At 38.2% G+C, this 26,615-nt stretch overlaps 1 protein-coding gene across 1 annotated transcript; it reads right to left on the bottom strand.

Annotated features, from left to right (window-relative positions):
- Positions 1-829: 829 nt before the first annotated feature.
- Positions 830-22,454, bottom strand: LOC148594114 (dedicator of cytokinesis protein 8-like; the record flags this gene model as incomplete). The annotated part of the gene is made up of 4 exons (XM_088527903.1): positions 22,389-22,454; positions 7,353-7,455; positions 2,563-2,738; positions 830-901 (listed from the first exon to the last, which is right to left on the bottom strand). Coding segments are annotated over exons 1-4 (404 nt in total), but the record flags the coding sequence as incomplete, so codon positions are not given.
- Positions 22,455-26,615: the final 4,161 nt, after the last annotated feature.

The following is a 26,615-nucleotide window of genomic DNA, read 5'->3' as shown; positions in this document are numbered from 1 at the left end:
GAGCTACTGTGAAATGTGAACACTAGAGTGTTTATCCCAGCCAGTTTGAAGGCTGAGGACTGCTGCTCTCTCAGTGTGCAAAGAGGGTGAACAGCAGGGACAGAAAAGATGCTATTGACCTATGAACCAGCAGCCCATACACCAGCAAAATACATTGAAACTGGGAAAATGACTGCAACTATGCAAGATTAGTGAAGTTCTAAGACAGTAGGAATACTACTATTAACCCACTGCTTTAAAATATCATATGGGTTAGAAAGGGATTTTGCATCCAGAAAACAGTGAATGACCTTAGCAACGTATATGGCCTCCCTTGCAGTATTGCATTCCTAAATCCAAAGTGCAATCGGTTGAAGAATAAAAGCGGAAAATAATTCATTTCAAACTGCCTCAGGAACTCAAGACATAGGAATTTTAAACACGATAAGCATTCAAGAACTGAGTTTTAGACCTCCAAAATACAATATCCTACCAACTATATCACATTGGCCAATTAACTGCCACCTAAGAATAATAGGAAGCAAAATAAATGCAGTATTCTCTTTTCAGATAAATCACTATTATATTCTGCTGATGTGAATTACTACTTGATTAATTCTGCTACGGTTCCCAATAATGAAGCACAGCAGCAGCAGCAAGTATATTTCGCCATGGCTTGCCTGCTGAAACAAAACAATGTACTTAACATAAACTACTGAAAAGTCAATTCCTGTCTTCATTCACTGATTCCAATCATTACTCTGAAGCATTATTTATAATAACATACATCTCCCCTCTGTGAAGTAAGATGCAAGGGATTTCCAAATTTATTTATCTATATGTAACTTACTTTCGATTCACAATCAGCCATTCCCGGATATATGTCTGAACACAATCTCTGACATGTGAATCTAGTTCAACCCTGGAGAAAAAACATTTGTAAATATTTTAGTACCTTCGCCAAACCTGAAGGACAAAGAAATTTATCTAAGCATGCTGTTCAGATAAAGGAAAGGGCCTCCCTGTTATTCCTTTCTTAGATGCTTATTTTACTTATAAACTGTTGAGTTTAAAGAACTTCTATGCTGTGTGAGCAGCCCGATGCCCTTTTTCATTGCTGCGTTTATGAACTGGCAAACACATATTTAACAGAGGTATCAATTTTCCACCAGTGTGTATTTCATGAATATGAGACTGAGTTGCCATATTCTGTACAACACAAGAAAGTAACTCAGGCACCTGCATATGTAATTTTCAAAACTTGATAGCAAGTCTTACTTGATAAACTATTTCTCATTTTTTCCAGAGCACTCAGCTCCTGGACTCTTGGCAATACATAATCTCGTAGACTTGTTTTGGTGTCATTTTCTATTTCTCATAGAAATAGATGAAATTCTCAAAATCTGTTTTTCTGGTTTTTTTGTTTGTTTGTTTTGGTTTGGTTTTTTTGGTCAAAAATGTATCAGAAAGCATAAGACAACTTTAAGATCTGAAAATACATTACAATGTAGGGAGTTACCAGTGATGACTGGTAACTGAAGTATTATAAGACAAGCTTGTTATATCTTTCGAACTAAGAAAGCAGAAGAAGAACCTGCAAATCAGGATTGAATAGAAGTACTGATACTTTCTGGTTCTTTGCAACCCATTACCAAGATTGAGTTACCAACAATACACTGCAGGATGAATCTTTGGTGAGTACGACGGACTACTGCGTGCTGCTTTGGTTGGTAGCCTGACCTAGCACAGAGCCAATTTCCTGCATCTGATTCAGAAACAACGTTATTTTTGTGGGTAGATAGCATGTGAACGCAGTGTGGTCGGTGGTGCCTGTTTCCTGCTTTCAGCACAGGAGCACATCATAGACTACACAATAATCTCTGGTTTCAACACTCTAACCTCCCCTCAGATAACGTGGCAGCCTTGACAAGGATTTTATGAGAAAACATTGATAGTGGTGGCATGAATAGCAAAATGGGATACTGACATAAGAAAATATCTGCTCAAAGCAAATTTGCTGCTCTGCTGACTACCTCAGTATTACCTCTGACTCTTGTAGAAACTTAAATGTTCCTGTGCTGCAAATAAGGTTTAAAACAGATTGTACAGCATGAATCCACACACCATCCTACTGAAAATATGAAGATGTTACTTTGGCTTTTAACTAACTGACAAATTGGGAAATCAGCTTAGAAATATATAGTATATTTAGTGATCTGACCAACCTCACATAACTAGCAAAAACCTCACCCCTCAGCCTTGTGCTAACTACAAAGTCAAAATCAACATACAGCCTCAGTATCACAGCTACAAAATTATTGCTTACACTCCCTCTTTCCTCTTCTTCCCAGTTTACCCATATCTCACTCCTGCTGCAACCAGGTAGCTCAGAAAGTTTATGTTAGCGATTACACAGTTCTAGGTGTTCAAACAGCCCTAAGAGAATCAATGGCAGTGATCAAATGTTTAAAGTCAAGCAAGTACACAATGCCTGGCACAGTGAGGTATCTGGGCTGACATGTTTATTTTCAAAACTATTTTTAAACCTATAGTATTTCAGAGAAAATGAGAGAGACTTCTTACCCATCTTCTGGCATAGAAGGTTGCAAAGTCCTGCACTCTTTAGGTGTAAAGACAATGTCCAAGTCATCTTCAGGAAAATCACCAAGTTCTTGAGCTAGCTCTGTGTCCAAGTTGTTCAACTGTGTCATGAGGAAGCCTTCAAAATCCAATGGGTCTACTGCGTCATAGAAGGCAGGCTAAAGAATGAAATAGATTTATTTACCAAAAGAGCTTTTCCTTTTTTAAAACACAGCTTAGGTTTATTTATTTACTGCTTATCACTGACATCTTTATGTCAGTGACACAAGACACAGTGACACAAAAACACAAGAAACAGGAAACTTACAACCTTATACACAGTGCCACTGCATGTAATGCAGGGAAAGGTTGGTAGATGAAGAAGAAAAGGAATGAAGAGGGGAAAAAAAAAAGTGTCTCTAAAAGAGAAAGTTTGCAATGGATTCTGAAATATATGTGACAAAAGGCACTACCAACCCTACCAACCTGAGCACCATGGCTGCCATCATGAAGATGGCTCTCATTGGAGCTACTGCCTGTAAAAACACTATTTGAAATGCTGCGTACTTTCAATACCAAAGTGGAGGGTAAGATTCACTCAAAATCAGAGAAGAAAGGATTTTTTTCATCTCTACAGATTTCTGATGATTTTTAAGTTGATGCAATCTTCCACGAGTTAGCACAGTAACTGCACAAAACATTGCATCCTACTACTATTGAACTACTGAAGTTATCACAGCAAACCTGAGATATCCCCCCAGCACATGGCATTGCAACTTGCCAGACAGCATTGGTATTTGACCATATTTCATCAGCCATACTTATGTCCATCCACAACAGAGCTCAAGTAAGCAAGTAGTGCCAGCTGCACATGCTATGAAGCTGTTTGTTTGGCTCTTTTTACCTGCTTAGTTTCAAAAAACAGAGGCAGAAAAGACTTCTTTGATATGCTAACTAGAGCTGCTCCCCATGCAAATAAATGTGATTTTATATATATTATTTAAATTTAGATATGACTGAAATTTACTCCTATTTGTTATATAAACAATGAGGATGGCCTGCATATATAGAGAGCAGAAAATATTTATGTTATAAAAATATTTATATCATGTGCAGAAACCAGCATCAGCATCTCATGTTCTTGGTAGTTTTGAAAAATAATGAATAGATCTAAAAGCTACAGCTTTAGAAAATCTATCTTACATTTTCAGTGAGGTCTAGGAAGGCCATAATTAGGAAGCACAGGTATGAGAACAACTGATCTGTCATCAGGTAGACTTCTAGTTGAGAATAAAGATCAAATCATCTTTGACCGTGAAGAGCAAGGATTACACTGTACCAACAGCCCAAATTAATCTCACCAATGTGCATGTTCCAGCAACAGATAGGCCAAGAACAGATGAAACACTCTGTCTGTGGGTTTTTATTGAGAGGGTCTGGGGAACACGAAGGACCCCGTGTCTGTCCTATCAGCATGTCCTTTAAAGTCAATGCTACTGCCGCTGTTACCTCATCCAAGATTTGTGTTCTGGGGTTATTCTGGGAATAGTCCAGTGTTTTTCTCCACAAATAGCATCTGTAGGCCAAAAACATAAAGTTTTCATGTGAGCAATGTGCTCACGGAAGTTAACAAGGTTTTCATCTGAGTTTGAAGTGAGTGAAAAATAAGAAACCGAGATTTTGCCACAGTGCCTGTTTTCCTTAAATAGAAAGGACTTTTGGATGTGGCCTTAGATAAAGGTGTTTTTATCCTGTTGACAAAAAAATGTGTCATGAATACTTTGCATGAGTGATATTTTTGCTAGTGTGCTTTGTTCTCTTCATGTCTTGCTAAACTCTGCTGAAATCTTCTGTTTTCACTTTTGTTCTACTTAAACATTTTTTTAAAGTAAAAGTTTTAGGGTGTTCTTACCCTAAAGTTGTTTAGTGTATTTTAATTTTAGCATATTTAGATGTAAAAATTTCAGAGAACTTTTTGTTACTTGGGCATACATATTTTAAAACAATGCTAAAAAAGCCACTTGCACTTATATCACCTACAGCATTAAGGGAAGATTTCTCAGAAATCCAAATGTATCCGAATGTATCCGAAGAAATGTTCGTATTGCAAATGTTACTCTATGCTCCCTTAGTTCCACATGGATTAATGTATATTTTGAACATATTATGTACACAACATGGACTTTTTACTATAGACTTTGTACTATACAGATAGATTTTTTTGGTTCTGGAAGTATCATTCTGCTAGAGAGACCTTGCAGTAACTCCAAAAGGGGTCCAAAGCTAGCTGATACAGAAGTAACCTTAATTCAGAAGCAGCAGTGTGGACTTAACATTTATTCATTGGATCATGCCACGGAAATTTCTTTACTTTTCAAATGGGTTTTCCCACGTAACTTATTAAAGCAGCTAAAACAGCGAGTGGTTTTTTTTTTTTTTTTTTTTTGGACTGTTCTATACAAGCAATGGAATAACGCCCACCTTTGGAGCATACACTGCTATATAGTAGTGGTCTCTATAATAACAGTGTCACACTGCCAACATTAGGAATTTTAAGTAAATAATTTGTAAAACTGGAATTTTACAGTTTAGGAAGGATGCAAAGTAACAAAGTCCTGCATTGTTCTAAACTAAAATGGCTTGCACAGAATTCGACATGTCAGTAATTGTAGATGGTGAGATAAATTCAAACTGATCAGTGGTAAAAACTAGAATGAGCGTTTTAGTAATATTCTGGAAATACAAATGAGGTGTGTATTAAGTTAATAAAATTTGAGAAAAATACAGCAGAAAGCAAAGCATGTTCAGAAGAAATATGATAAAACATTTAGGTGAGCACAGCAATTTAAACATTTGAGAAAAATAAATGAGGTAAGTACACATGCAAATAAGATATACCACTGAACACAAACACACAAAAATATATCCAGTTTTATAGGGAAACTGTAATGGGCTTTACCTGAACATGGTCTCTGAACATGGTCCCACTATGAACATATACTAGGATCAGTTGAAACCACTTTTTGGAAAATCCCTTTATTTCTTTCCCTTCCTGCTTAACAGGAAAAGCTACAACTGGTAATAAGTCCTGAGAATACTGAAGCAGGCAACTGAAGAAGTACATCATCTTGTTATATATATATTCAGAACAAGCACTATTGTATTTTGTGCCTAATTTAGTGCTTAGCAGAAACTGGGCCGCCAGTTACTGTTAAATAGTGATCTGCTGATTTTTCATTAGTCTTCATTATAGTCCTAGGACAATATCCTTGAAGTCTACTTACTGCACTCTCACTGCATTACATTAAAGCATATATAAATATATGAAGCTGTTATTCTCCAGTACTAACTGCTCCATTTAAAAAATAAGCAAACCCAAAAGCTAAAAAGATACAAAAATATATTTTATACATGCCATTACTGAAGATGTAATGTTTTGTATGCGAAATTATTTTAATACAGTCTTATTTTTGATAAACATTGCCCTTGCTTTCAGAAATCATGTCGTTCTTTTCTGAAAAGCCAAAGCAGTCACATTTCATTATGTGTTCTAACTTTTTCTAGTCGAAATGGTAGCAATCTTTAGTTACTGGAATTGTCTGTAGTAGTCCATACTGGAAAGGTCTTAGAAGTGAAATGAAAAAGTCGGTGGAAAAGGTAAATGCAGAGGGAGGGTAATGCTCTAACTGAAGATGCGAATTATTAAAAGAGAAACAGAAAGAGATCCTATTACAGCCAAAAAAACTAACATTCATTTCTGCACATCACGGAAGCATGCAAGGCAACTGCTCCATAGAAAACGCCACCGATCCTTGCTGCAAACATACCTTGTTAAAGACGATGGGCTAGAGGCGTGTGGCAGCACACAAAATGGCAGCTACAAGGTACAAAGCTACCCCAGAGAGGAAATTTCACACGTTTCTCAAGAGCGAAAGCAGCTTTCTGCATGTAGAGGAGGAGAATGGAGCCTCCTCCGGCCGAATAACCAACCACAAGCAACACGTTAAAACACCAGAGCGTTTCGGATGGAGGAAGTGAGCGGTGGCGGGAGGCCCTGACACGCAGGAAGTGAATACTTGCATATAATGTTCTCCATTTTCCACAACCGCTAGTGCACAGAGACTTGTCCTGCTTCTACTTTTTGCATCTCAAAAAAACGGGGCAGGGTAGGGGGTCAGTAGGAAGAAGGACAATACAAAACGTGGCGGTATAGTATGTTGCATGATCACGTTATTTCTGACAGGCTATTAGAAAGATTTGGCAATTTTCTCCTTTTCTGTAATGAAAAGTCACACAATCTGACTTCCCTAGGCGGGATATTTTGGGGGCAGATGAAGAAGATGATGCAGAGCCACACAACAGTTGACTTGACGGGTACTACTGAAAAATGGGCTGGTGTGACGTCTGTGGCTAGGGCTGGAAACTGCATTGAGCAATCCCAGCTGAGCCTCTCTCTCTCTTCATTTTCCTCTTTTTTCACTGCCACCCGTCGGCTGTGGCACAAGACATTCAGTTGGTGAAATTTAATATTTCCAGCTGAGAAATGCTATAATGCCCTCCAACACTTGCTAACTTACTATGATTCATAGTAAGATATTCAAAGACTGTCTCATGCTCCAAGGAGAGTTCTCAGTTTTTCAAAATGCGTAATTTCCTCAGCTCACGAGGAAGTGTTTTTAATAGCTCTAACCAGTGCAAAGCAACAGACAGCTTAAGAGGTCACTTAATTTAGCCGAAAAATATTAAGCAATGTAAATGGCAATCTATATAGAGGAGATAAAGTCAAAACTTACCAGATGAAGACTAGAAAATCCAGGAGTGCTTAAACTTCGCTGGCAGAACTGTGCAAAGCCTGGTTGCAGAGTAAATTGTTTTCTTATTTCTGCAGAGGAGTGCCTTTGATTAAGCAGAGAAAAGACATTATCATTGCAGTTATCTGCATACAAAGTCTAAATCCTAAAGTTTAGCCAATTCAGTCTCCTATTCCAGTGGTTAGAAACACATTTCCGTTATATTCTAGTCTCTGTTTTGTGTAGTTGATGCAAACTTCCACCGAATGATAAAAAAAAAGGGGGGGGGCGGTGAAGGCAAATCTGAGATTATGCTCTCCCTTTCATCAACAAATATCTGAAGAACAATCTTGCCCTTAAGTCAACTGTGACTGCAACTTGAAGCAGAACTACTTGCGGGTTCATTTCTATAAAGCAAACTTCCAGGTTAATAGATCACAGAGAGAAAATCAAAATCACAGAGGTAAATATTTTAATGAGTTAGCAATTAAACAAAAAATACACGACAGGTCACTGAACAATGCTACAGAGTTAAGGAAATAAATAATATTAAATAAAATGTATTAATAACCAGCCATGAAATTAGGATAATCAGCCATGAAATGATAAACACATTTACCGAATACTTCACTATGAGAATTCAAAGCAAAGTTTTCTGAAAGATCATGAGAAGATTAAGCAGATTTCAAGTCGAAAGAGAAGAAACAGCCTGTCAGGATGACAAGTGCTTTGCTGCCTTAGGTGGACAACAGAGCCAGGCAAATACAAAGGTGCGATGATTTTTCCATTATTGTGAGATCCTTTCCAGCCCCCAGCACACATCGTTAGGTGACTTAGAATTACCACAGGCTGTAAATAGAGTTTCCTTGCTCAGTCTGCACCTTCTCTCTTCAGTGGTTTCTCAAATTCTATTACTTATCGATTCTGAATTTCTGAATATTGCTGTTATTATAACTATTACAAAGCCCAAACTCTGCTGAATGCAGTATTCTTCTCCCATTCAGAGACAAACATATCACAAAAGATAAAAAAAGTTTTATGTCTCATTTGTAAAAAAGTCACTGCTTATAGTTCAGAGGCCTTGCCGGGGTGAATGGGACCTTGCTGTATTTTAAAGACAGCAACAAGTGCAGATTGAGCAAAGTCAGGGTTATAGAGAAAAGAGATCCGTTTGTGTGAGAAATTCCTATTTGGCATTGGTATTCCAAGGATCAGACAAGAAAAAATATGTTTTTGCTCTGCAGAAGGTGATTCAATAATTAAGTAAGACACTGTGGAGGGGAAGTGGGGAATTTGTGGGTTTCATCAGGTTATTTTCCATCTATTTTCAAAAGCAAAACTGTTTGCATACTAAGGTTATTTTCTTATCTCCCCAGTACATATAACCTCTACGTATGGGTGTATTTAGACAAGCAGAGAATAGCATGAAACTGATATTATCCAAAATTATGATTTTCCTTCAACCTAAATCAGTTTCTGTCCTGTTCAGAAATATCTGCTACTGATCTAAATACGAGATGTAGCAGGACATACACAGCAGCAGAAGATGGCTTAATGTGTTTCAAAAATTATGTTACAACATGTTGCAGAACAGCTTGCTGCAAGCAGTGGTATAACACATCCCTAAATTATACCAGGTATAGGGTCATCAGACACTCAGAACAGGAAATGGCATGAATTTTGATTTACAAAAGAGGAAACAGGCATGTGGATGAAGGGTTGTGCTTGCCCTCTGGTAAAAGCTTGTGCAAACCCAGCTAACTGAGAAAAACTGTTTCTCAAAATCACCAAGATCAGTCTGAGAGGCTCCCTGCAGTAGAAAGAGTTTCCAAATCAAAGCAGTGCAATGGAGAAAAAATCCTGCAGTCTATTAAACTGAATTTCAAAATGCTAAAAAGTAATTTGATCGTTTAGTTTCATGTTTATCATGTCAGTGAATATTGAAAAAGCAATACAGTAGGGCAAGAACAATGGAAGATAGCAAAATTGGGCTGCACCGATATAGTAAATAATTGGCAGGATCTCTTAAGAGTAAATAAAGACCAACAGCTGTTAAAAGAGACTAGACTGAAAGCAGGACAGTTCACAGATACAATGTGGGAAAAATAAAAAAGTGGGTATTCTTTAGAGATCAGGACAAATGTTTTTGAGCAACTTCAGAAACCAGGCGGGAAACTCAGGCATTTCTGGGCAGCTCTTAAGTGATTTCAGAATGTCAATGGTATGCCTGTTTTCTGATCAAACAACTATCTCAGACACTGTCTGGGAACATGAATGAAAATGGTGGTGCTTGTTAACCCATGAAGCAAGAGGTCCATGAAATCATACTCATCTTTAAAATGTATGTACCTTAATAGTGTCTCTTTATTAATAGTCTGATGATGCAGTGAATGACTGTCCACTAGAAATTGTGAACTGTAGCCCATGGTGCAAAAAGTGTGACAATTACTGGTTTAGAGCAGGAAGAACAATAGGTAGATAATGATGAACTGACAATGTCAATTTCTCAAAGGCCAGTCACATAAAACCATTCTAATGTTTTTCTGTTTAACTAGCTTCCTGTAAAGATTTTGCTACCGTCACTGACGGCATTCTTAAAAATAATACTAAGGAGAATAATGGCAGATTAAATTACGATTATTCATTCCAAAAGTAGTTAAAAATGTATTTGAAGTGTAGTCAAGAATGGTTCCAAATAATATGATGAGGAAATTTTAAACAGCGTAGAAACATAAGTGAGTATTAAGTTAATGTCTTCAGTCAAGTCTATATATTATTCCAAGTCTATATATTATTCTACAACACTGATAATGGTTCATGAAACACGGTACTAACATTTATGAATGCCATCAGTCTGGACGAGTTGCAAGTGCTCTGAAAGACCAGACTAGCACTCAAAATGATCTCAAAATCTACAAATAGTCTGGAATCAGCACAATGAGATTCGATAAAGATAAATGTAAAATCCTAATTTCAATAAGGAAAATATATCAAAGATAGAAATACAGAGAAAGGAAATAAACTGTGTAGAGAAATAACCATTCAGTAGAAGAGGCTCTGACAGAGTAAATTAGGGCACTCACTATTTACGCACTTATTAGCAAAGCATAATTGGGAAGCTGTCTCTTTATTAAACCTGTGAGACAGTGCATAGCTGAAACACCACAGGGTAAGATAGAAACAAAATGTAAAGACTCTGAAAGGAAGAATGCAGAATGCTAGAAATCTAGGAACAGAAGACTGAAAAAAGGGAATGCACTTGGTTTACAAAAGAAAAGGACTGAGAGGGACATCCAACAGCTGTCCTCAACTATGTAAAAGGTAGCAACCTATAAAGAAAATAGTGAGAAAATCCACATTCACATTACATCAAGAAGTAATCTGCTTAATTTGAAAAAAAAAGGACTTCATACATCACTGCAAAAAAAATGTTCCAATGTAAATGTAGTGGGCCTTGAAAGAGGCTGTTGTGTGGTGCTTGTGACTTGATATCATGGTGGCCCTGCAGCCCATGTATTAACTGTTCGGAGAACTACTACTCATTCCTATTTCTAGTGATTTGAGCCTACCTGAATGACTATGATTTCTCCAGTGTAAATCTGGAAAAGGCTGGAACAGACCAGACATCCTGATCTCCCTGAGATGAGACTGCAGGCTACCCCCGCCAAGTCCTGGAGCTGTTCTGCTTCACTCGAGTGATGCCAGTGTTTGGCCAAGAGATACAGGCAATCCTATTGCAATCCTCTTAGACCTCTAATAAAGGGTTGAGACGTAGTCTATATTTCTCAACTACTCTCCCATGCAAAGTGGACAGTTTGCATAATATATTAAACCAGCAGTATAAGCAAAGTAGATTATAAAAGCAGACTATACCTGCAAGTCCTCAAAATTAAATTTAACTTGTAGGTCAAATTCTCAGAGTTCTCTCCAGATAGAGCTCATTGTAGCATGGGGAACTTGGAGATTTGGTTTATTGATTGGGCCTGGACAGGATATCAGGAAAAGAAAAGTATACAGCCATTTACTTTCTATCTCTAACACACTTAAGACCTGCCATTGAACACTCTTAGGTCCTGTAATTAAAGTGATATGAATGCGTATAACACAAAGATTTAGTTTTGCAGTTTCACTGCCAGCTCTACTCAACAGTTTCTTTTTTTTATTTAATACATAATTCAAATAAGGCACAAGAGGAATTTGGCAGCATGGGTATAATATGAAAGTTTATACACAGAACTAGAGATTTAGAGAGAAAATAAAACAGAATATTTTTAAGACCATCTACAAACTAGAAATGCAAAACTTTAAGGAAAGAAAAAAAAAAAAAAAGAAGACCTTAAAAGTATGTTTCACATGCTCGCTAGGTCATCTGAAGGATATTAGAAGTTATCTACTGGAGTGAGGTAGCGAGATAAATTTTTAACTCTTATAGTCCCTCCCAGCAGTCACTGAGTCACAGTGAATTGTCTCCCATAGGAGCTTGTATATACCATTTCACAGCAAGGAAAAATAAAAAAATTGTGAAGAGGTACCATAAGAGGTATCCCCAAGGATGGGGATACATTTACATTTAAAAATATATAGATAAGGGAATCATAAGGTATAGTAGTGAAAACTTTTGCTTGAGAGGTAAAATATTCAGTCTTCGTTACCCTCAGGAATAACCCCTTCCAACCAGCACTGACACAGACAGTCCGTAGCTAGCTTTTGTTCTTTTCCTGAGCTTTATTCTTTAGCATCAGGCTTCTCTGGTTTCAGCTTAAAACAAGCAACAAAAAATTCTGGAATAGAGTAAAGGCAACAACTAATTTTTCCTCCACTCCCATACACAAACAAACACACAGTGTTTTGGCCTACAATCCAGGTCTTTGACTGGCATATATGGAAATTTTGCCCTTTTTTTTTTTTCCCCTTAATGACAGTAGAAATGCCTGTTTTTCTTACAAGTCTGTAAGTCCTTAAAGCAGCAGAGATCTGCTATGAACTGGCAGGTAATTCCTTCATGGTTCAGGTAGGTTGTACCCACTCCTGCACACCCTTGCTTAGGAGTCTGCCACAGCTAAGCCTATAATGTCTGAAATTTAACCACAGCCTTCTCGGTGGAGGTGGTGAAGGAATTAAAGAAGATATCTAGCAGTGAAATCATCCATGTCAGCTTGTTATATGGAAATACAGGTGAGAGATCAGGTCTAATTTTTGCCCCAGATCACAAATACAGTGATCATTTTTAACTGCCACTCTTTCTGACTCTTCATGCCTCAGGAAGATATATAAGCATATGTAAAAATTAATTTTTCAGTCATAGCAGTGGAGGAGAAAAGAACTGTATAAGAAAAAATAAGACTTTTGTTACTGCATACAACAGCATACAACATTATATGCACAATTTTTTTATACTGAAAGAATTAAGCTTGCTTTATCTGAGGTTAGTTTTCTGTGGCTCGGAGACCTCTTGAAGTGTTAAAGCTCACGTTGGGATTCCCTAAGACTTGAACTGCAATATATCATTATGTTCTTTAAGAACATATCAGCATGTTCTTTAAGATCATTTTTGTCCGCACCATCCTATCAAGTCAGAAACAAAATATATGCAGATAAATGCAAGGACTTCTTTTCCAGCTCACAAACAACATCTGAGCTTCACAAGGACTTCAATAACAACACGCCAGCTTAAAGTTGATAATTTTGTAAAACCCGTATGAAGTTTAGTCATTTACATGCTTTGTTTCCTCTTTTCTCATATAAAAATATTACTTAAACATCATTCTTGAGAATTTTTTCTTTTTGCTGCTATAGAAAAGGAAGGAAGGAAGGAAAGGAAGAAAAGAAGGAAGGAGAGAACGAAGGAGGGAGGGAGGAAGCAAGCTTTTGTTAGTTACTTCTTGGAGTGACGTTTTTCTTTAGAAGTGTGAGGCTAGTTGCAAAAAGTAAATGAAGAGGTACTGCCATTTTTAGAACAGGGAATTTTGACTTCACCTTCCATGGGAGCCAGAGAATTAACAAAGTTACAACTAGAAGTTGGACCTTCTGCCCATAGTTTTATGAATAAGAAGGTCCAAAGCATTTGGCCTATGTTTACAACTCTGTTGTTAAAAAGAATGTTTTTGTGTCTGCTGACTATGGCTACAGGTATAAAATCCGTAGAAATTATATTACACACACATTTGGATTGAAGTGATGCAAAACATTGCACTATGAGTTACAAACCTGACAATTCATCTTTGAAATTTCAAGCTTTGGGAAAGGTTCATTTTCCCCTAATAATTTCTGAACATTGTTTTTTTTAAATATAAGCTCTTAAGCTCAGTTTATGTGATAATTGAAATAAAACATATTCTTAACAGATCCAGTTTCCTTGCCTTTAGGGCAAAATACTAGTATTGAGTCCAAGTGTGTTGACTCTTTTATAAAACATTTGAAGATCATTATTATTGATGCTCAGGAGACTGTGATTTACCAGTTTCCCCCCTATTCTAAAGTCAGATAATTAGAAGAGAGATATGACAGTGTTGAGCCTGCCTATATTTATCTCAAAAGAAAAGCCAAATGACCTCCAAAAAATAACTATTGCCTGAATGGCTGTAGTGAACATTTTTGTTATAGCATTACTTCCAGTATGCACAGAACCCCTAATTTTTCTACAGAAGCCGAGATCTACTTACCTCAACCATAAGCACAGAAAGAACTGGCTTTACTTTAAAGAAGAAGAAACAAACAAAAAAAAACTTTATTGAAAAGAACAACCTCAGATCAGGTGAATCTTGATCAGCTTGGGATTGTGATATACATAGAGCTGGGCACAGGTTTCTATTTCTCAGCAATTCCTTTCCAAATTTATTGTGAATTTGGCCCAGAATCTTCTGTTTTACTTGCTTATATCTTTCAGATCGTAATTCAGTTATATTTTATTGCCTGAAGTGAAATCTAGAATAATTTGTAATTTTTGTAGATTGTTTTTCAATGATTTAACTAATTCATCTAACAATGATGTAATTATCAGATTACTTAAAGTTATAAGAGCCAAACTAAGATGAAGAATATGCAGCTGTATTCAACTGGTCTCTCTCTGCCCTGCCCGACTCCACTAAGCATTTTCCTCTTGCTACACTGAGAATGGTGAAAATCTTTTTAAGATACACTGTGAAGTACATTCTTTACATACTAGAGGAAATATGTAAGTTGTCTCCTGGACAGGCACACCCCATAATACTAACAGGATCTCATATGCACGAAGCAGTGTGCTACGTGGGTCTTGAAGAAAAATACTGCAGACTTTTTACATGAATTTGGCCCAACATTTGCTGTAGGCTTGGACCTATTTTACTGTAACTGCATTCCTGATGGCAAGCATTTAAGGCAGGCATATTATCAGTTAAGGGCTTTTTACGGACTTTCATTTTTACTACAACTAAAAACAACAGTATAGTCTAGTTAGTGTTTTTCTAATTAAAATTATATTATTTAGTGACCATATAAGCTAAAAGCAATAAAAGCATAAATCGCAACATTAAATAACTTATTCTTTGTTGATATCTGCCTCAAGCCTGAAAAAGAAAAAGGCTGGAAAGGACAAATAAAGGCTGTTCATAGCTGGTATCTGGTGGAGATAAAGATGTATTTCATTTGCAACTACATTTTTCTTGGGTCAGATTAACACTTCCTGCACTATAAAGAATGTCACTGCAGTTTGCAGTTTAGACTTCATGCTGCTTGTAGACATTTGAAGGCTAACATGGATGTAAGAAGGATTTTAAAATAGAGCTTTGCTGGTCTGAGACTAAAGTCCACTTCCTCCAGTCATCTTACAGAAATAAAGAAAGAACACAATATTCTAATCATGTGACAGAGATTACTATCTCGAATTCTAGTGACTGTTTAGATACAGAATTACAGTATAATATCAGTTCACAGCAGTTATTACAGAAAACAGATTATTATATTTTGAAGACAACTTGAGTGTCCAGTCAGATTAAAAGATCAGCTTCCTGCCTGCCTAGGAGTTGTCAATTGTGTATTTACCTCAAAAGTAACAAGATTTTTCTGCTTGCACAGCCAATCTTTGTCTAAATGCTTTGTTTCTACAGTAGCTTGTTTGCTGATAAAGAGCACATTTTTCATCGGAGCTAATGCTCTTTCCTGCTCTTGGAATTTTTCACAAGACATTTGATTAGATCAGCCTGTGTTTCCCAACAACCTTTGGGTTGTTGTGTACGTGGCAGATTCACCACTCAGGAAACCGCTCAAAGTAATCATAAAATTCCAAGTAAGCAGTTAAACCAAAACCAAATCTTTGTCAACAGCTTAAGGCCATAGTATCCTCTACTGAAAGTAGTGAGAGGACATTTTCTCACCAGGTCTTTTTGTACTTCCTAAAAGTTAGCATATATTAGGCAGTAAATGTTGCAATCTTTTGCATAGCGGGCCAGAAGAAAAGTCTGTGCATTTTGTCCTCATGAGGGACATGAAGGGATGTCAAATCAAGAAGAGGAAGAATAACTTGAATAACTTTGGTTTTGACAAATGAAAAGATACTTCGAGAGTTTTTCTTAATATTATGAATCAACACCATACAGCATAATCTTTACATATAGTGTTGCTATTTTCCTAAACTCACTTCATTACTGATTTAGATCTTAAATCTCCCAGAGGAGGAAACAATGTTTACATGATTCCCCATCAGAATTAGGAGCACCCTAAGGGCATCCAAGTTTCTGTCCATTGTTTGCTGTTATTTATTTGTGCCTCCAGAAGGTAACACAGTTTATAGGCTAAGCCCAGTCCATAACATGTTTATGGGAATTTGAGAAGACCTTTCTAGCAAAGTTCCTCTTTTTGTGCAGGTGTCTCTCAAGGTGGTCTCCAACTTGGCATTAGTTCATGATGACCTATAGCAGAGTTTACACCCAGTTATAGCATGGCTGTGTGGATGCAAACAGGCTGTGATACAGTTGACCTTAAATATTTGTTAGACCCAACTGTTATCACAGCCAGAATGTGAGGTGGAAATCTGCTGGTGTTCATTTGAATTATACAGTGATCAACCGCACTGCATACCACCTAAATTCATTGTTTACTTAAACATGACTGTAAAATACATTTAGAAGAGTTGCACTGATGTAGATCTACTCTAGTTTAACTAGGAGGGTGGAAACCTCCTACTAAAGGCAAATGAATTATCTTTAGGACAGACGAAAAGATAATCTCAGAGGCATTAGGAAAGTTCCTTCTGTTATTTATAGAGTATTTACACTAGATATAATCCATCCCTAGGCAGCTTTAGTAATCTTGACTTCCTTCGTGTACATTTAGACATCCATTATTGCTACAGGTTGTGATTTTGCCTTGGGGTGGAGAAGTACCTGTCTGGTCCCAAAGGTTTTCCCACGTAAGGAAACAGCAACCCAAGATTTTTAATGGTTCATTCCTTCATGTCCAGTCATAACCAACAGAACAGGGACAAAACTGTCATCTCAGCTGCTCCCTTTCTTTTCTACTTATTTGGATTGCTCTGAAGCCACACAGTGTTGGGTTGGGAGTTAAAGCTGCTGTATGACTGCTGCACAACCACTGCACGAAGCACTGGATCTCCTGATGCTCCATCCTCAGCAGTGGCATCAGGGCCACGTGAAACCAATTCCTTGTGTAGAACATGAATCCAGCAGGCTGGAGGACAATGATTCCATTAAAAACAGGAGAAAAACAGCATGTAGTAACTCAAGGAAAGAGAGATGAATTCATGTTGAGCAGGGGAGTTGGACTGGATGGTCCCTAGAGGTCCCTTCCAACCTTAACCATTCTGTGATTCTGTGTGTGATTCTTCCTGGAAAAAAGTAACTCTTTGGAGATTGAGGACTTCCCCTACCTGCAGAACGAGGGAAATGAGCAGATGCTCTGACGTACTTATAATCTATCCCTGCCAATTGGAAATGGAAGGTAAGTTCTTTGGAATTCAGAAAAAGGCATGTTGTACTCAGCTGCAAAACCATAAAAAATAGAATACCTAAATTAATGAAAAGTGAAAAACATGCATTGATCTTGAAAGATGAAAATCCCAGTGTTTCCTATAACCAAAGTAAAAGATTCTCAGACAACACAAGTATGCAAGAACAGGAGGCTAACTTGTTCTTTATCTTCCCTGCACATGCAACACCGAGTAATTTTTTTGTGAAAGATTTAAAGAATCTGCTTCTCATTTAATTTAAGTGAATATAAAAATTTGGTCTTTAATTTAAACAGCTACTGACCAGATGTTGCATACAAAATAAGAAATTATAGATATCCTTCTTTCAACTTTAATCTGATGTTAGTGGTTAATATTCCCCATGCCAAATTAGTAAAAAAACACTATTATCTCACATGTACTAAGTGAAAAGCAATCTGTTTCCATAGCAATTACAAGTAAGATTTTTAAGGGTTTTTGAAAGCCATTCCATACTGTATATTTATGATATGGATTTTAGGTGAAGTCAGACAGATTATTACTTGATGGTTTGAACAAACTCTTTTGGACATGTGCCTGCAAAAGCTTATTAACTTGAGTTATCCTCACTTACATAGACTGCCAGAGCGCAGCTCATTTCAGTAAAGCAGGATGCAGGCCTTTCATCAAGTGTGCAAAGTCAATGTTATTCAGGAAAGAAAGTCACAAAGGACTTACTTAGCAAAAAGGAACATAGCGAACATAGGATTTTTAATATTTCCACTGACCTGACAACACATGTAATTCAGACAATGTCTCAATGAACATATTTGTTAGGAATGCTATATCTTTAAGCCTTTTTTAAAACTTGATAAACTATTAATGTATGTTTTAGGTATGCAAACATACAGCAAACACATTAAGCAGCTATTAGCATACTGGTAACTGCGTTAAGGTTTCTGTGATCCATATGTTTAAGTAACAAACTGTCTACAGCAATTTAATACATCTTACTAAAAAAGCACTTACGATATGTTTATTTTCAATTATACAACACAAAACTGAAAGGCAGGTTATTTAACATCCTTAAAGTTTAACAAAATCAAATTAAGTAAAAGAAACAACCTCGCCTAAACAATGAAGTAATTAGCATTTTATTATATCCACATAATAGGGAACACTTTACTAAAATAAAAGCAGAAGATGCAGATCCCAGCCCCATAAAGGGACTGCACTGAACAGAAATCTGCTGAAATAGATAGGAGAGGGTCTGTTCTGCTTCTGAAATCATTCTGCACCTGACCCTTCTGCAATACTGTTTCCTATCTACAGTAATTTCCTAAGAACATTTATGGCATCAATATAGCGTAAGATTTAAACTCACGTTTTCATTTGAGGTAGGAACAATTGAAATGTATTATTGTCATATACTTAGAAGAGAATTCATGATACTATTTGAGAGTCAGTTAGGGATACAACCTTCAGTAGACAAAAGCTAGCCTTAGGATGGCTAGTTTTGTTTTTTAATATAGCAATTTACAAATCTAAACTCATTCTTAATAGAAATTTCTTAAAAAGAATTCTTTTTGGCAGCTGCACAAGTTCAGTGAAAAGATGAAATGATGGAAGCTAATGCTAAAATCTGTTTTATGTCACATTCAAAATGCAAACGCGGTGGTGTGCAGTGACAGTCGAGGAGTTATGTCTGCTGGAAAGGTTTTAAATTGAGTAGGTCACATGGCTGACAGTCAAATGATATGTTTGTTTAGGAAACTATACTGCTGCTCTTGGTAGTTTTTTGTTTTGTAATTTATATGTTTGAAAGCATAGCATTGGTGGCCAGGGCTCCAAGCAGGTGCGTACGGCAATTTTTTTTTTTTCACTTAAAAGTCAAAACAAATAAACAATGTTGAAGATAAAATCGTAAATTACATTATCTGAATAAAAGGAATTAAAATAGAAAATGTTTTGTGAGTACTGTTTTATCCAGTACTCACTGTTTATCCAGTGTTTATTTGACACTGATGAGTCAAATTACTCTGATTAAAATTCAGGCTATATAGTGCCTCCAAACTCACTGCTCAATTACTACATGTTAGAACCACAATTTTAGCAATTGAGGGTTGCTTTCTGGGTACTTCTTAGAATTATTTTTTGATAGTTTTGGTTAACAGATATAAATGCTGTGCTTGGGAAGCAAACAACATGCAGTTTGGACACTTAATGATTACTGTCTAAAACTCATTTGACTCAGCAACGATATTCTACTTTTTCATCTCCCAAACTGGATTCGAAGCACCACTGACAACCACCATTCTCATAAAATGCTGTAAAGGTCTTTTAATAATGTATATTATTACAAGGATTTTCTGCAAAATTTTACCTTGTCCCCTTTCTTCGTCCGGTGCTGGAAAAGACAGTTACATCTTACTTTCTTTTTTGCAACTAGTATCAGGGTTTATTTTAACAAAATGTATAAAGTTGGAAAGGAACTTAATTTCTCATGTAATAAAAAATATATATATTTCAATATGATATTCTCTGAGGTTGTCCTCATTTCACAGCCACTTAGCACTCAGTAATATGCAGATAAATACTAAGAATGCTGCCTAACCTGAGGGACACTAATTTAAAGGTTTGTTTATTCATTTCTATGTGCAACATTATTAATAGGAGGTATTCCATTAAATTAAAAGGAACTAGTCACATACATGCATTATACATGCAAGTCTTTGCAGGATAAGAAAAGACATGAAGCAACAGGTTTGGATAACAAAAACAAGATGGGTGAAAAGAAGATGACAGGAGGACCTGGTTATGTGGACAGATTGCATATGGGGCTTACAACTTTGAAGGTACTTTAAGAACCAAATTTAGAATTGTCTTTGTTTTAAATGAACAGAATGTTTGCCAGGTAATAGGTTTTCCTGAAGCATTTGATGATGAAGTGACACTGACATGAAATCAAGACTTCTGATCACTAGCACTTAAAAGCATTTCATATCATTTCAGTGTTGTAATTTTACAGAAGAGTATATAGTACAGTTTAATACAATGATTAGATATCTAACCATGTTCTCAATGTGCACATCAAGCTACCCCTTATGTAATTATCATGGAGGCAGCTAGTGGTGGTCCTCCTTAGCAAAACAGTACAGGGCTTACTCAAGTCAGAGACAGGAGAGAAATTGCAGCTTGCATGAAATTCAAAGTGAATAGAGAAGAGTTGCACCACCAACACAGAATCACTATGTGCAACTTTCATTGAAGAGCTGTATTTTGAGAAAGTAAACTGAGGAACTTTGAAGAAAGAGGAACAATGTTTTGTAGCTGTATATTAACCTTTTGTGTACAGGAAAGTAAGCTAAAACACTAACTTACTTTTCCTTTTATTTGGAAGGTTCATTTCCAAAGATGCATTAAAAATGCTCATTGTGAAAATATATCATTCCGCAGTCAGTACAACAGACTGCACTTAGCTCATTTTGAAGCAACCTGCTGGTTTTGAAGAATGAGAAATGTATGTTCTGCTAGCTGGTATACATAATTTCTTCCACTCGGTAAGAGAAAATATTCTTACTTGCAAAATAAATACATGGCTTATTAAATTGGAATCACATTTACAAGTTGTTAGATAACATATCTGAAAAATGCTGTGAGGCTTTTTGAAACAAAGCCATGTTAATGGTATCATTCCACAACTGTGTAAGGCTTTAGTCACACAGAGGAACACTGATCATCACCACAGCTAGGAAAAGCTGCCAGAAAAGCTGCCCTAAAAATAGAAGAAAAAAATAATCCAAGCCCTCTAAATATCAGCCAGTCATGCTCTTTATTCAAGTATATCTCCAAATGACCAGAAATTAGGCAGGATCCTGTGCTTAACTGCTTATCTGATGGCCTTTCAATTTGGTGTCTCACTCTTCTAAATATTCTGCTACCAGTTTTAAGTGAATTCTCTATTGCTATGTAAAGGTACCCTGATGTATATTCTGCCATGGGAAAGGCACATCTCACAGTGAAGCTAATTTTATCCTCAGAGACTGAAAATCCCATGTCTTCCAATAAATTACTGTGGAGGTGGAGTTTCTGTGCGTACTTTTCTCGGCGCAGACATCAGCCATGCAGTTTACAATAAAACCATTATGCTGTTTGCTCTTATGCATGTCAGTAAACTCAGTTACCTTGTACTTATATCAACACCCTGGAAACATAGTTTTCCTCTCAGATGATAACACTCTTGAAAAGCTGGCCTGAATTTTCCTTTTAGCTAACAGTATCAGAGTAATTATGTTGGTTTCTTGCTGCTACCAGACAGTGTAGACCAGCTGAAAATCAGCATGCCCAGGGGTAAAGAGATACAGTACTAGCAGAAAGCAAGGTCAGCAGCAAGCACGTGGTGTTCTGCAGTGGACACCTAATTTATTTGGTTTTAAAGGGTGAGGGGAAGATCTATTCATCTTAAAGCACAGGATTTTTTTTTCTTTTTACATAGACTAAAGGGCACAAGGAAATAAAAAACAGGAAGGAATCTCATTGCAGTGCTGATGCTATATTCATAACCCCCGTATTTCCGTGGAACACTACTTTAGGCATCAGACCACTTCTGCTGCCCCGCGGGGAGGAGGAACTGCAAACCCCCCCATCGTCAAGCAGCCTCTGCAAGCAGGAGCAGGGCTTGTTCGGACACAGCAGGTAGAGACCGAGAACTAATGGGATGAGACTTGACATTTCCTCCCTGTCGGAAAAAATAAATTGCCAGCTCCATCCACCTGGCAGAGGAGGGGATTGTAGAGTGAGGATATTTCAGCAGAAGGGCATCCCGGAGATGACCCACGACCAGAACCCATGTAGGATAACGCCAAGCCCCGCTGCATTTAGGATCGCTGCTGGTCGGGTGTAGAAAGTGCTGCCTGCAAGCAGCAAGACTGGGAAGAGGGTGCTGGTTTGAAGCCAGGGTTGCTCTGCTCCGGGTGGCAAAGCCCTGCGATATCAGGAGCTTGCAGACGGCTTCACATGCCAGGGGTCTCCAAGGAGGAGCTGTCCCCACCAGCTGGCAGGTCAGGCTAGGGCTCGGAGAGAGACAAAGCGAGCTGAGAGGTAGGACAAAAGTCTCTTACCTGTTGATTTTCAGGGCAAACGCCCTCCTGTCTGCAGCGGGTAGAGTAGCCATGCAGGAGAGCAGCCCTGGGGTCCCAGCTGCGCGGGAGGGCAGCAGCTGGCCGCGTGCACCAAGGGCGAGCTGTGGTGGTTTGGGACGGGGGGTCCTTTCTTTTTCCCTCTCTCTCTTTATTGCATGCTCAGGGCTAAAAACCCGACCCGCTTCTGACAGCTCCGTCGGGCAACTTCCGCATTTTACCTTCCTCACTGAAATCGACCGAAGGGGGAGGGACCTGCTACTGTACACAGCTGGTTTCTTACCCTTCCCGGGGCGCATCCCGGGCTTTCCTGGAGCACCGGGAGCGAGGGCTGCTCTGAGGGATCTCCCTCCTCATCCCGCAGGCGAGCGCGCCTGGGTGTCACTCAACCAGGGCACGACAGGGCTGGAGCTTCCTCTCTCGCCGTGGTGAGGGGGAGGCCGGGGGGATCCTTCAGGATGAAGCAGGGAAGGCCGGAATTCACAAAAGCAGGAACGAGGGAAGATGTCATGTACGCAGCGGTCATCCTGCTCCCGTGGCCCTCGTCGCTGGGGAGCTTCGCCCGGATGGTGCCAGGACCAGGCGAGGAGCTCGGGCCTGCCCGTGGTGGGGACACCTTCATGATCCTGCACCTTTGTTTGCAGCAACACCAACATCTTAAAACAGCCAATTTTAGGAGGTATCCTGTGGGTTTTCCTGAGCCATTGCCGCCTTTCCCTGTGTGTAGATTTAACTTATTTTGTAGATAACCAGGACTCAGTCTTTACTTGAAAGGGGAAACCAAAGCCAAATACAATCTCAAGAGATGAACTCCAGGGTAGAAGAAGCAACTGAGCTTTAAGCTGCCCAGTTTTTATTAAACTCATGCTTTGGCAACAGCAACATGGCACTTGATGCAATTCAAACGATTCCCTTGGAATCCCTTTGGATCCCTTTGGAAGGCAGGAATTACATCTCTCTCCATTCCCATTGATGTCCAGAGGAAAATGGCATGATCTGAGGCAAGGAGCAGATCATCCAACAGTGAAGGCCTAAAACTGGACCACTAATAAGCACTTTTCACTCCTCAGGATTCCTAGAGTGCTGCCCTTTACAGCACTCTAAATGTTGAGTGGTTCCAAATATGAAGGTTAACCCATGTGGTCTCCTAAGAACACTTGCTATATGCCCTTAGGAGACTCCAGAGCAGATGAAAAGCTGAAAGATTTAAAGATTTAACACCAAAAAAGAGTAGATTTTATTAAAAAAAAAAGGGGGGAAACAATTAGATGTATTTTGGAAAAAACACCAGGATCCATAGCAGGTGCAATGAGAGGTGCTATGGGAACAGGTCCTTGGGGACAGGCCTGAGAAGCTGATAAAATATGTAAATCTGCTATTAACAGAGTGATATTAAATGGAAATGGCAGTCAAGTAACGAAAATTAGCTGAAAACTTTAGCTTCTGGGCTTTATTTCTTTGCTCTCTTTCTCTCTTTTACTCTCTTTTTACTTTCTTTGCTCTCTTTTCTCTCTTTCTGTTACTTTTAAATTATTGATTAGGATAAACCATGCTCTCCTAAAGATGGAAAGCCATGGAATAAACACCAGTTTGCCTGGTATTTATTTACTATATTGCCCACACGTATCGCAGGACAGGCCAGAGACATGGCTGATGCACTGTGCACACATGGAGATGCTGCAAGTTCCCTTCACTGCTTGTTTTCAGAAGTGTCCATGAAGTGATACGCATTTTCCAGCAGCATACAGCCTAAGGAAATGAAAGGAATATGCAACAAAAAGGCAACAGGTCTCTCTCTTACCCATTCCCTACCTCACCTGCTTGTAGAAACAGCGAGGGGACAGTTCTTGTGTTAGAACATTTTCAAGCTCACTGCAGAAGAGTGCAGAAGAGTTCCAAGGAAAGGAACCGGCCTTTCCTATCCTCCCTTTACTGAAAAAGGTAGTTGGTTGGGTTGAAGGTAGGAGGAGGTTTTGGAAAAGAAGATAGCCTTTTTTTTTTTTTTCTAGATGTTTCTCCAGAACTATTAACTACTCGAGCAGAAACCACTACTTCATTTTTTGTTGCTCTTGAAGCTATGAAAAAGAGTTCAGGCTTCACTTTAAAACCTCATGTGCCATGAAGTCAGCCATTCCTTGATTGCCTATTTTTTTTTTCACATAAATTAAGTTGGAAAAGATGTAGATAATATCCCAGCCTGGCAAACATAGCCATTTATAAGTGATGCAAGTATGTTTTGCACTTTACTACCATCTTGATAAGAAGATACGTCAAAAATATTTTCTAGTATGTAAGAAAAAAATGCCTGAGGGGACACATAAAAATAATGTTTCCAAAACTGCTAATATATTCAGCAGCCAGAAATCAAAATGGCACTTAGAACACTGAAGTTTTTATTTTTTTAGATGAACTCAATCAACAACAGCCTACTTTGGCATATGAGGAAGAAAGGTCATCAGATAATTCTTTCATCTGTTATTTTAACATTTTCTTGACATTTCAGAATAGAGGAAATTTAGCTGGTTTTAGCTTGTTAGAATATTGCAAGATGAGATGCTGTCAGACGGACATTTTTAAAGTGATTTTGTCAAATAAAATCTTGTCCATAGTAAAGAAGTCCAATCGTGGCCTTAAAAAAAATAAGAAAAGAATATTTCCAGTCAGGAGATTAAAACATGTCACCAAACCAGGGGCCAGTAAAGACAGGATGAAACTATAAATAGGTAAAGAAATCCATGCAACCCATAGCTGACCAAACTACCAAACCTGGTGTAGGTGGCAGTAGCTGTTGATGGATCTTGCACGCAAAGCAGTGGAAAGTGTAACTTCCATCCCCATGTCCTCTCCCCCATCCTCCTATCACACACACATGCATCCCATACTGTGGATACCCCCATGCCCTACATTCCAGCCCTGGAATCAAGACTGTGCAACCTGTTCCTTAATTGCAGCGGGGCTCCAGGCTGTCTCCCTCGCTGTGTTTTGGTCTTGCTCATGCGTCCCGGCCCGAAGGTGCTGTTGACACGACTAGCTGCCTGCTGTACCTGGGCAGAACTAGGGAAAAAGCAGCAAGTTACTGTTAACCAGCCCCAGAGCAGACTGGCTACCTGTGCTTCCAGGCACAACTGCTACTGCTCTGCACCATTCTGCAAACTGGGGTTTGGGAAAACCTGCAACAATCTTCAAGTCTGTACGCAACCTGCGGGATTTTTGTTGTTGTTGTTGTTGTATATTGGCAATGGTAACGCCACAAAGAATGATGCTGCACGATGGGGTGTTTCAGCATTCTGCCTGTCATTAAATACAGCTTCATGGCTCAGGCTAGGAAGGGACGATGCAGCCCTTCTGAAACCTGCAGTGTTATCCAGTCCTCTCGGAGAACGTAGCTTTGATGCTCTATCAGAAACCACGTTAAGTCTCTGCAGATTTTCCCGCTAACTTTATTAAGGGTGAATTTGCACGCTTAACAAAATACATTAGGGGCACAGGAACTAACTAGGAACTAACATGGGATCACATTCAGCACTATTAGCATAACCATGCACTGTATCCAGTAAAGTCTAAGTGATTTATTAAAGATTAAACAAAGTAAAAATCTCATATGAACATTACTATGCTAAATATCAGATAAGTGAGTGTAATTTTCCACTAGTCATCGACATAGCAGACTGGAAGAAATACTGAACCCTCCACTAAGAAAAATAGTAATGAGCTTTATGTTTCATTTCTCTGATGGTGAAACTAGAGAAAGGGAACTTAGGTCACTTTGCAGCCTTCTCGTTTTTCATAAAACTTTTTTTTTTTTTTTTAAATAAGGGATATGTGAATGCATATCTTCCTTATATAATAGTCTCTGCACCCTCACAAAGAAACAAAAGTGTTACTGGCCTGATCCTCTCAACACAAAACAAAGAAACTTTTCTTCATTCATCTTCACAGTAAACAGAACTCAAGTGGAGGAAAGCCTGAAATGTAAAACTTTGCTTTAGAGCCCTCATTCCCTTATATACAAGTAAGCAACTTGTAAGTTGATATTTAAATCCTGAATATAAATTTTATTCAAATGTCTCCATGTTCATTAAAATACATTAAAACATTGTAAACTGCACATTAAGCAAGTTAAATCACAAAAAGCAGCAATATTAAAGTGTAGGTGCACCAACAGAAGTAATGCCGGAGTTTTAAAAGATCTTTCTGTTGCACAGCATG

The sequence above is a fragment of the Tinamus guttatus genome, unplaced genomic scaffold (assembly GCF_059628265.1).
Source record: "Tinamus guttatus ecotype Peru unplaced genomic scaffold, ASM5962826v1 Tinamus_guttatus_pri_ptg000295l, whole genome shotgun sequence".
Lineage (NCBI taxonomy): Eukaryota > Metazoa > Chordata > Aves > Tinamiformes > Tinamidae > Tinamus > Tinamus guttatus.
Note: the sequence above shows the minus strand (reverse complement) of the source record. Positions and strands in the feature narration are given on the sequence as shown.